Here is a 10,244-nt window from a genome sequence, read left to right as displayed (position 1 = left end):
GTCCAGTACCCTCATGTCAGCCACCCACCTTGTCCCTTCCCTCCCACCCTTCCTGGCAGGTCTGTTTTCGGTGCTGCTGGGCTTCTCTTCCATTCATACCAGGCCAGCTGACCCTAGCCCCGGCCTGATCAGGCAGCAGCCTGCCCTCCATCCATGGACACCACCACCTCCTTTCTAGGCCTGCTCTGGATGGGCAGGGTGTCTGAGCAGAGGCAGGGGCTGCCACAGAGGATTTCCTCACTCTGGGCATCTGTTGGCCATAGAGGCCTTGGGCTTCTCCCATCACATGGCAGTCACTGTCACAAGGCCTCTTCCGTGGCCTCCCTGGGTACAAAGCACCCCATGCTCCCCCAGATTCTGGTGGATGCCTGGACGGCACTAGCTCTCCATTTGGCTGCAGGGCCTCTAGCCAGTCATGCCCAAGGACTCCATCTCCCCATCCATGAAGTGGGGTGATGAAAACCCCATCTCCTTCAAAGGCTGCTATGTGGTCTCATGGTCAAACCCGAGGGCCTCCCAAATGCACAGCGAGGCTCCGGGAGGCCTCCTGCCTGCTCAGCCCTGGTGCTGCTCGCCTCCACTGTGGCAGGAGGCTGAGGCTCAGAGAGGTGAAGCCACTCTGCTGGTTAGTGCCAGTCAGAATCAAAAACCAAGTCTGTCTGATGCCAAAGTCTGTTCCTTTAACCTACAAGAGGCATCGCCCTTGGGTAACTGCAAAGTGGGCCAGGAGGGGCTGTGCTCAGGGATGCCCATGGACTCTACTTCCTCTGCCTTGAACCCTCTCTGGGTGAAGACACTTCACCACCACCACCACCAGGAACTTGGAGGCAAGGGAGACCTGACCCAGCCTAGAGAACCTGTTCAAAATTGATGGACAGGGACTGAATCTGGAGGTGGGGCAGTGGGGGGTGCTGAGAAGTGCAGCTGTGAAACGCTTGGGAGGCTGCAAGAGCCTTCCGCGGGAGGGGAGTGTCTCCAGCCCACCTGCAGCACCAGATTCCCTCGGCGGTCCCACTCTGCCCCCTTGCGGATGATAGGCTCACATCCCGGCTCACTTCTGGGTTAGATGGGCCAGGTGCGCCCCCAGAGGGAAATCAGGCTTGGTGATGAGAGCGGGGGGAGGGGGGCGGCGGTCGCGGTAACCCGAGGAATGGGCCTCACCTCCCAGCTTCTGCTGGAGCCAAACTCTCTTCTGACAGATACTGAGCACCAGCCTGGCGTTGTGTGTGGTCCACCGCCCTTTCCTTCTGCCAGGAGCTTTGAATCCCAGACTCCTGGGAGGGAGTGAACTTAAGAGTTCTATTTTCCAAGCCTCCATCCCTTTTTTGGGAGGGGGAGGAAACAGAGTTTTACTCTTGTCGCCCAGGCTGGAGGGCAATGACGCGATCTCAGCTCACTGCAACCTCCGCCTCCTGGGTTCAAGTGATTCTCCTGCCTCAGCCTTCCAAGTAGCTGGGATTACAGGCACATGCCACCATGCCCATTTAACTTTTGTATTTTTAGCAGAGATGGGGTTTCACCATGTTGGCCAGGCTGGTCTCGAATTCCTGACCTCAGGTGATCCACTCACCTCAGCCTCCCAGAGTGCTGGGGTTACAAGTGTGAGCCACCACACCTGGCCCCCTCCATCCCATTTTTAAACTCCCAACCCCAGGTCATTCAGTGGCTGCTGGCACACCCCTTGTATCAGGAAGCTCGCTACCTCTGGGAGCAACCCATGGTTTAGCGGGAATTCTGATTGAAGAAATGCCTTTTAGCCATGGAGCTGGCATTTGCTTCCTTCAGTCATAGCTCTGTCTTCTAAGGACACACAGAATTAGGTAGCCCCTCACTCAGAAAGTCCTAAGCAGATCCAAAGTCCCAAAGCCCACCTCCCCTCTGCACTTCTGTCTTGCAGAAAAAACACCCTGGTTCTGATAAACTTCACAGTCCTTCTTACCTGAAAACACTGGTAGCCCCTGTCGTTCTGGAACTCAGAGGTCGATGGGACCTAGCGCCCCTGGCGACCTCCGGTTTCCTCTAGCCTGGCTTTCTCTTGTTCTTGGATCTTGTCCTTATTTCTAGCATCCACTTGCCACTAACTTTCTTTCCCCAAGCCTGTCTCCCTCCCCTGAGGCCTTGTGGGGAAGATGCATGGATGAGACTAACAATGATTGAGCACCTACTGTGTACTTAACATAGTGTTCTGTGCTTTATGCAAATTATCCAGTTTAGCTCCAAGAGGTAATTACTATTTTTATCCCCACGTTACGCTGGGAACTGAGGCTTGGCAAGCAAGGCTCTGGGTCCCAGGAGAAGAGCTGACTCTTTTTTTTTTTGAGACGAAGTCTCACTCTTGTCACCCAGGCTGGGTGCAATGGCACGATCTCAGCTCACTGCAACCTCTGCCTCATAGGTTCAACAATTTTCTGCCTCAGTCTCCTGAGTAGCTGGGATTACAGGCGCCTGCCACCATGCCCAGCTAGTTTTTTTGTATTTTTAGTAGAGACGGGGTTTCACCATCTTGGCTAGGCTGGTCTTGAACTCCTGACCTTGTGATCCACCCGCCTCAGCCTCCCAAAGTGTTGGGATTACAGGCGTGAGCCACGGAGCCTAGCCAACAGCTGATTCTTATCTCCGAGAAATCCCTCCAGGCCAGCTGGCTTCTTGCCCCTGATTCTGTCATCTTCCTAGATTTGTGAAATATGCACATTTAACTCCTCAAACATGTATCAGGTCCCCACATACTCCTGGGACTGTGACAGGAACTGCAAACACAAACCCAGGTGTCTCCAACCCCATCACTTTGCTGAGGAGACACCATGGGATCCTACTTGGGCTTTGAACTGGTAATAGGTCTGGACAAGGCAAGACCTTGCAGGCCACATGGTTTGGGCTGATCACATGCAGCCCCATCCAGCCCTATCTTGTCACCCAGGCTCACATCTTTCTCTGCCTTGTGCCCAAGGCATTTGAGAGGGACCTGGCTGATGCTCTGCTGAGTCCAGTCAGTGGCTCTGCCCAAGGCTACTCCATGGAGGGGGCAAGTAGACCCCAGCCTCCAGGTAGATTTGAGATGAAGCAAGAACCATTCACTCATGGAGAGTGGCAGTGTGTCAGTCCTAGAGGAAAGGTTAAGTTGTTTGTCTTTTTGTATGCATGTGCCAGAGACTCCTTTGACATCTGGTCGTATTTATTGACCTCTTCTCAAAATAATGTTTCAAAATATATAAAATAGATTAGGATTACAAAATATTTTCATAAGCAGGGAAAGATGTCTATAAATTATGATTAAATGCATAAAATCAGGTTACAGAAGAATTCACATAGCGTAAGCTTCCATTTGTGAAGATAGAGAAGGAGTGAAAAAGGGAGGGAGGAAGAAAGGAAAGAAAAGAAGGAAAGAAGGGAGGGAGGAAGGAAAGAAGGAAGGGAGGGAAGAAGGGAGAAACAAAACTATCCCTAGAAAGAACACTATCTTTGTAGACATGGCTGGCCCTATCATCCATCCCACTTTGAAAAGCATGACAGGGGCTAGGTGCGGTGGCTCACGTCTGTAATCCCAGCATTTTGGGAGGCCGAGGCAGGTGGATCACTTGAGATCAGGAGTTCGAGACCAGCCTGACCAACATGGTAAAACCCCGTTCTCTACTAAAAATTAGCTGGGCATAATGGTGGGTGGCTGTAATCCCAGCTACTTGGGAGGCCGAGGCAGGAGAATTGCTTGAACCTGGGAGGCGAAGGTTGCAGTGAGCTGAGATTGTGCCATTGCACTCTAGCCTAGTCAACGAGCAAAACTCCGTCTCAAAAAAAAGAAAGAAAGAAAGAAAAAGAAACAAAGAAAGAAAAGAAAAGCATGACAGGTCAGTGGCTCCAGGTCAGAGCCTTCTTTGGCTCCTGGACAGGTCCCCTCAGGTCACAGCCAAAGTTCCTCATTCTTGTCACTGCTTCCCCCTTGCCTAACAGCTGGGATTTCCCTCTGGGCCAATCCTAACGCAGCCCCAATGGTACTGCATGGCCCTGGTCCATCTCTGAATCTGCCTCCCCATCAGACCGTTGCTTTCTGCTCATTGCTTTTTCTGCCACTGTCATAATGGTCTAGCTAAACCATGTCACTACCCACTTCTTAGGAGATGTGGGAGCTGCTACCCAGCTGGAAGGCCACATAGCAGAGCAGCCTGGTTCTTTCAAAATCATCACAGGCTGGGCGTGGTGGCCCACGCCTGTAATCCCAGCACTTTGAGAGGCTGAGGCAGGTGAATCACCTGAGGTCAGGAGTTCGGGATCAGCCTGGCCAACATGGTGAAACCCCATCTCTACTAAAAATACAAAAATTGGCCAGCCGTGATGGTGTGTGGCTATAATCCCAGCTACTCAGGAGGCTGAAGCAGGAGAATTGCTTGAGTTTGGGAGGCAGAGGCTGGAGTGAGCCAAGCTCACGCCATTGCACTCCAGCCTGGGCGACAAGAGAGAAACTCCATCTCAAAAAAAAAAAAAAAGAATAAATAAGTAAATAAAGTCGTCACAGCCCTCGATGTCAGCCTCTACCCTGCTGGCTTCTCTTTCTAAAGAGCGTGGCAGTCAGACCTCCTCCCTGTCCCAACCTCCACAGCCACCTCTTCCACTTCCTGAGCTGAGGCCCAGGCTCACTGTCAGGTGTCACACCACCCCCACCTCCTGTAGTCTGTGTCTCTGCCCACCAGGTTCTCCACCTGTGCTCAGCACCCCACACGGACTTTGCTCCTGCAGAGACACTCTCCTCAGGCCTCAGCTGTTTCTTTCTTGGCACAAGGTCATCCATCAGTGTATGAGCCTGCTTTTCATTCTCCCAGCTCACACCTGCCAGATCTCTCTCTCCCCTTTCTTAGGAATGCTTCGGTAAGGAGTCATCCACGTGTCCTGCCTCTACAACCTCCTTCCCCCTTCACTCCCCAAACTTCTGCAGTATGTATCTGTGACTCCATGAAATGGCTTGCCAAGGAATATTCGCTGGGCATGTGTTTATTAAGCTCTTGCTCTATCCACATCGTGCTGAGTAAGGCAGTGGGAGAATGAAGGTGATTAAACCAGTCCCAAACTCAGGGCTCCTGTGATAATGGACACATACACCGGTAAGTAAACAATGTAATTAGAGTCTGGGAAAATTCTATAAAAAAAGCAAACCATGGCCAGGTACGGTGGCTTACATCTGTAATCCCAGCACTTTGGGAGGCCAAGGCGGGCGGATCATGATGTCAGGAGATCGAGACCATCCTGGCCAATATGGTGAAAACCCGTCTCTACTAAAATACAGAAAAATTAGCTGGGTGTGGTAGTGCACACCTGTAGTCCTAGCTACTCAGGAGGCTGATGCAGGGGAATTGCCTGAACCTGGGCTGTGGAGGATGTCGTAGGCCAAGATTGTGCCACTGTACTACATACAGCCTGGGCAACAGAGCAAGACTCCATCTCAAAAAAAAAAAAGCAAACCATGAGCGGACACAGAGTAACTGGGAGATAAGGCAGAGGTTCTCTATTTTAGATAGTGCAGTCCAGGGAGGCCTCTGTAGGAAAGAGCACACCATCCAAAGAACAGGGAGAAGGTCCTGAGGCAGAACACACATTTGTGCTTGGTGGGAAAGAAAGGCCATGGGTTTGGAGAGAAGTAAATGATAAAGAGAGGTTGCCAGGGTCAAGTGGGGTGAAGAATTGATCTTCAATGCAAGAGGATGTCCTTGCAGATTTAAGGGACAGGATCTAATCTGATTCTTAAAATGAGTCACCAAGCCCCACTGCCACATGGAAAATGAACTATAGAGGGAAAAGGTGGAGAGGGCCACAGAGCTATTAGAGGCAACGCTTACTCAATTCTGAGGTCCAACAGGCATCTCACATGTAATGCATCCGACGAAAATATCTCACTCCCCCTCAAATCAGAACAACCAAAGCCCCCTGCTCCCCACTCAATCTTCCATCTCTGTAAACAGCACCACCGTTCATTCAGTTGTCAAGCCAAAGACATAGGGCTATCCTTGCCTCCTTTCTCTCCCTCATCTTCCGCGTTCCAAGTCCAGTCTACTCTTTCCTTGTCCACTCCTCTGCATTCCCACTGTCCTCCCTTAGGTCCAGGCAGCCTTCCCTCCTTCCTTCCCTCTGCTCCTACTCCACAAAAGAGTCAGGGGTGCTTTTTTTTTTTTTTTTTTTTGGTGGAGTTTCACTCTTGTGGCCAGGCTGGAGTGCAATGGCACTGCAATGGCACCATCTCGACTCACCGCAACCTCCACCTCCCAGGTTCAAGCGATTTTCCTGCTTCAGCCTCCCTAGTAGCTGGGATTACAGGCATGCACCACCACAGGCCTGCACCACCACTCCCAGCTAATTTTGTATTTTTAGTAGAGACGGGGTTTCTCCATGTTGGTCAGGCTAGTCTTGAACTCCCAACCTCAGGTGATCTGCCCGCCTTGGCCTCCCAAAGTGCTGGAATTACAGGCGTGAGCTACAGCGCCCGACCAGGTCGGGTAGATCTCCTGGTCGGGTGCTTTTTAAGAACACAGATCTCCTGGCCGGGCACGATGGCTCATGCCTGTAATCCCAACACTTTGGGAGGCCGAGGCAGGCAGATCACCTGAGGTTGGGAGTTCGAGACCAGCATGGCCAACATGGTGAAACCCCGTCTCTACTAAAAATACAAAAATTAGCTGCGAGTGGTGGTGCATGCCTGTAATCCCAGCTACTCGGGAGGCTGAGGCAGGAGAATCCCTTGAACCCAGGAGGCGGAGGTTGCAGTGAGCCGAAATCGCGCCATTGCATTCCAGCCTGGGCGACAGAGTGAGACTCCGTCTCAAAAGTAAAAAAATGAAAAAAGAGCACAGATCTCCTTGCCCAACATCTATCCCTCAAGGATTCCTTTCGCTTTCAGGATCCTGAATAGACTTAAGAGCCCGGTCCTGGAGAAACAGGCGAGGACACAGCCTCAAGGGGGCGGAGCCAAGCTCGTAGCACCGCCTCCCCGTCTGGCTTGCGTTCTTCCGGGCTTCGGAACCTTTCTTCCCGGAGCCGGGGGAAGCATTTCCAGTAGTACTTTCCTGCGCTGTTGACCCTATTTCCCGTGCTGCACTGCGGCTCCTTTCTCTTCCGGTCCTAGGCGCTTCAGGAACCGCGGCTTAGGTGAGTGTTGGCCGCGCCGTATCCGATGCCATCCGCGACTTACGGGCGGCGGCGGGGCGCAGGCTGCGGAGAGGACGGGTGACCAGCTGTGTGTCTGTGGGGAGCGAAAGCTGCGGGGTGGGAATGGTGTTTCTAGGTCCTAAAGAGGAGGATGGCAGGGAAAGCCACTTTATGGGGAGCGCAGTCTTCTGGGGGTAGGGGGTTGATTTCAGGGCGTCATTACTGGGTTTGGGAGGCGAGAACTGGCGTCGGGTCGTGCAGAGCGAGTCGAGACTGGTGGAGGCTGCAGATCCAAAGCGTCTGTCTGCAGATTCATTCTGGCTTCTCGTCTCGCGTTCCACCAGATCGGGGGGCAGAGGTGGCCCAGCCTGGCGAGCCCCTCGCCCTGATCCCCACTCTTGTCTTCCAGGTGCAGACATGGCCAAGTCCAAGAACCACACCACACACAACCAGTGTAAGTTTTTCGGGCCCTGCCCACATCCCAGACCCTGGTAAGGACTGGTTCAGGCAAACGGGCAGGGATGAAGGGGCAGGTTTCTATTGTGGGCCTGAGGCTGATTAATTTCACCCAGTAATACCTTTAGGGTTATAAGTTTAGAGATCTACTTGAGATACACAGTGTTTTGCATTCAGTGGTAAGGGTTTCCCATACCTCAGGCGTAGCTGCTGTAGGAAGCCTTGGTTCTCCCTGCCTTGCCAGCTGTGGTGTTGGGTGGTTTTATTGGAGGAAAGTTCTTTGTGGCTTAATTCCCTTTCCCTCCTACAGCCCGAAAATGGCACAGAAATGGTATCAAGAAACCCCGATCACAAAGATACGAATCTCTTAAGGGGGTGAGTATGGACTGAATCACATGGATGTGTCTTTTCTTGATTCCAGGTGCACAGTCAAGGCTTTTCATGTAGTTTTTCTCTAGCTTCACCTTTCACGTAGTTTTTCTCTAGCTCAGCTTCTGCCTGAGCAGAGCCTAACTGGCCCATCCAAAGCCTGCAATTCCTTTTTCTACCCTACTGGCCCCATAATAAAGCTTTCCTTGGTCTTCCCCAGCCTGAAGTGTGACCCTCTGGTTAGGGCGTAACCTGTCTCCTGAGGGCAGTTTGTTTGACCATCTCCCTCACTCAGCAGTGGCACTTACGGTGAGGGTACAGAGTGGCCTTGTCTCAGTGTGTGCAGGACACCTTGTGATCTTTCCCTTCCCACACTGATCAGCCTTATGACCTTGATCTGACCCAGTGCTGGACTTGGGGTCAGCTTCTCTTCCTGTGTCAGGGGGTTCTAAGGATTCGCTGAGAAGGATGGAGGGTCTAGGGGAAAGCTGAGCCTGTCCTCAGTCTGTTCCCTTTACTTTTGCTCTCCATTCTGTGGAGTGAATTACAAACTCTGAGCCTCAGTTTCCCCATATTCTGCCTTGGCTATGAGTCTGTTGGACCAGACTTGGTATTTAATTGACACCTTTTATAGAAGGGAGGGGTGTCCCTGAGGGGATGTCAGAAAAAAAAGCTTGGTTGAACCCCTGCTGTAGGCAGTTGAAGTCCTGAAACGTTGGCGGATAGGGCAGCAAAGCAGCTTTTTTTTTGTTCTGAGGTCTGCACAGCATTATCCAGGTGGAGTATTGGCTCATTGGGGTGGTGGTCCACCTTCTCTGGAAATAGTTTCAAGAGGTTGGGTATCGCCACATTTGAGGTTGACTTGATGCTGGGTACCCCTGTAGAGAGGGGCACCAGGGAAGGACTTGCGGACCCACATGCTGCCACCTGTACCTTTCCTGCTTTTCAGGTGGACCCCAAGTTCCTGAGGAACATGCGCTTTGCCAAGAAGCACAACAAGAAGGGCCTAAAGAAGATGCAGGCCAACAACGCCAAGGCCATGAGCGCACGTGCCGAGGCCATCAAGGCCCTCGTAAAGCCCAAGGAGGTTAAGCCCAAGATCCCAAAGGGTGTCAGCCGCAAGCTCGATCGACTTGCCTACATTGCCCACCCCAAGCTTGGGAAGCGTGCTCGTGCACGCATTGCCAAGGGGCTCAGGCTCTGCCGGCCAAAGGTCAAGGCCAAGGCCAAGGATCAAACCAAGGCCCAGGCTGCAGCGCCAGCTTCAGTTCCAGCTCAGGCTCCCAAAGGTGCCCAGGCCCCTACAAAGGCTTCAGAGTAGATATCTCTGTCTGCCAACATGAGGACAGAAGGACTGGTGTGACCCCCCCGGGGTGGCCATCTGCATGGGGCTGGGGTCCTCCTGTGCTATTTGTACAAATAAACCTGAGGCAGGATTTGTTAGCCTCTGTCTGTGATCCTGGGGCTGGGGTTGGTTGCTCCATCTGTTGGTGTGAGAGAAGACATTAGCTTTCTGTGGAGGGTGGGGTGTGGGTGGGAGTCAGGAGATGGGGCCCTGAAGTGAAAGAGCGGACCTAATGAATGAGAAATGGGGGCTTGTGGGAAGTTTGGGCACATAGCTTGTTGAACTGGGTAAGCTGTCGAGCAAAGGGAGAAATCTTAAACATCCTCATGAGGTCTTGAAGCATACTCCAAGAGAGGGGAACAGGCTCCACTGAGCAGCTCTGCACTCTGGTCCAAGGTGTCCCAGACTGAAGCTCTTTCGGTGCACCCGGTCAGCATCCACTGTTATGGGTTGTGTTAGTCCCCCAACAGCTAGGGACCCAGGAAGGCAGGCGGTGGTGGCATTGCCTTACTCCCATGACTTTCTGATCCTGCTGTGCCCCTAGGTCAGCTGCTTCACATGTAGATCTTTATCCTCAGCAGACTGAAGTGAGTAGTAAAGTAGTAGTGAGCATTTGTGGAGGCTTCCTGTAGAAGGCACCAGGTGGAGCACTGTTCACCCTCAAGACCAGCCTTGGTCCAACCTTGGACACTTGAGGAAACTCAGAAAGGGGCGCTGTTGTGCTAGAGCAGCAGGTGCAGCCCTTGGCATGTGATCCTTACTTCTGAAGTAGATAGAATGTTTATCTTTGTTTCATGAGGCGGGGAACATGGGGGCGCAATACTGAAGATCATGCAGCTAGGAAGGGGTCGGGGGTAGCATTTGATCCTAGCCAGTACACGTGGGGCCCTAGGAAGTTTCAGTTGTCCAGCCAGGGCTGAGGCTCTAGCTCTTCACTGTAATCCTGGCA

General features: G+C 52.5%; 1 protein-coding gene across 2 annotated transcripts; it reads left to right on the top strand.

Annotated features, from left to right (window-relative positions):
* Window positions 1–7,059: 7,059 nt before the first annotated feature.
* Window positions 7,060–9,393, top strand: RPL29 (ribosomal protein L29). 2 transcript variants are annotated; one of them, XM_012460651.3, is made up of 4 exons: window positions 7,060–7,125; window positions 7,535–7,579; window positions 7,892–7,956; window positions 8,900–9,393. In XM_012460651.3, the coding sequence occupies exons 2-4, from the start codon at window positions 7,543–7,545 to the stop codon at window positions 9,269–9,271; spliced, it is 474 nt and encodes a 157-aa protein (XP_012316074.1). In that variant the 5' UTR covers window positions 7,060–7,125; window positions 7,535–7,542; the 3' UTR covers window positions 9,272–9,393. The 2 variants fall into 2 exon arrangements, with proteins under 2 accessions (XP_012316074.1, XP_064222865.1); XM_064366795.1 differs by lacking the exon at window positions 7,060–7,125 and having other exon boundaries at window positions 7,250–7,616.
* Window positions 9,394–10,244: the final 851 nt, after the last annotated feature.

Source organism: Aotus nancymaae, unplaced genomic scaffold, assembly GCF_030222135.1.
Source record: "Aotus nancymaae isolate 86718 unplaced genomic scaffold, 86718_ANA_hifiasm-v0.15.2.pri h1tg000067l, whole genome shotgun sequence".
NCBI classification, from domain to species: Eukaryota; Metazoa; Chordata; class Mammalia; order Primates; family Aotidae; genus Aotus; species Aotus nancymaae.
Note: the sequence above shows the minus strand (reverse complement) of the source record. Positions and strands in the feature narration are given on the sequence as shown.

Bases quoted from the DNA above. Each gene is read 5' to 3' on its own strand.
- RPL29 (XM_064366795.1), top strand. From the start codon at position 7,277: ATGGCAGGGAAAGCCACTTTATGGGGAGCGCAGTCTTCTGGGGGTAGG. The intron at 7,617-7,891 runs GTAAGGACTGGT...TCCCTCCTACAG, and splicing joins TGCCCACATCCCAGACCCTG to CCCGAAAATGGCACAGAAAT. The intron at 7,957-8,899 runs GTGAGTATGGAC...CCTGCTTTTCAG, and splicing joins GATACGAATCTCTTAAGGGG to GTGGACCCCAAGTTCCTGAG.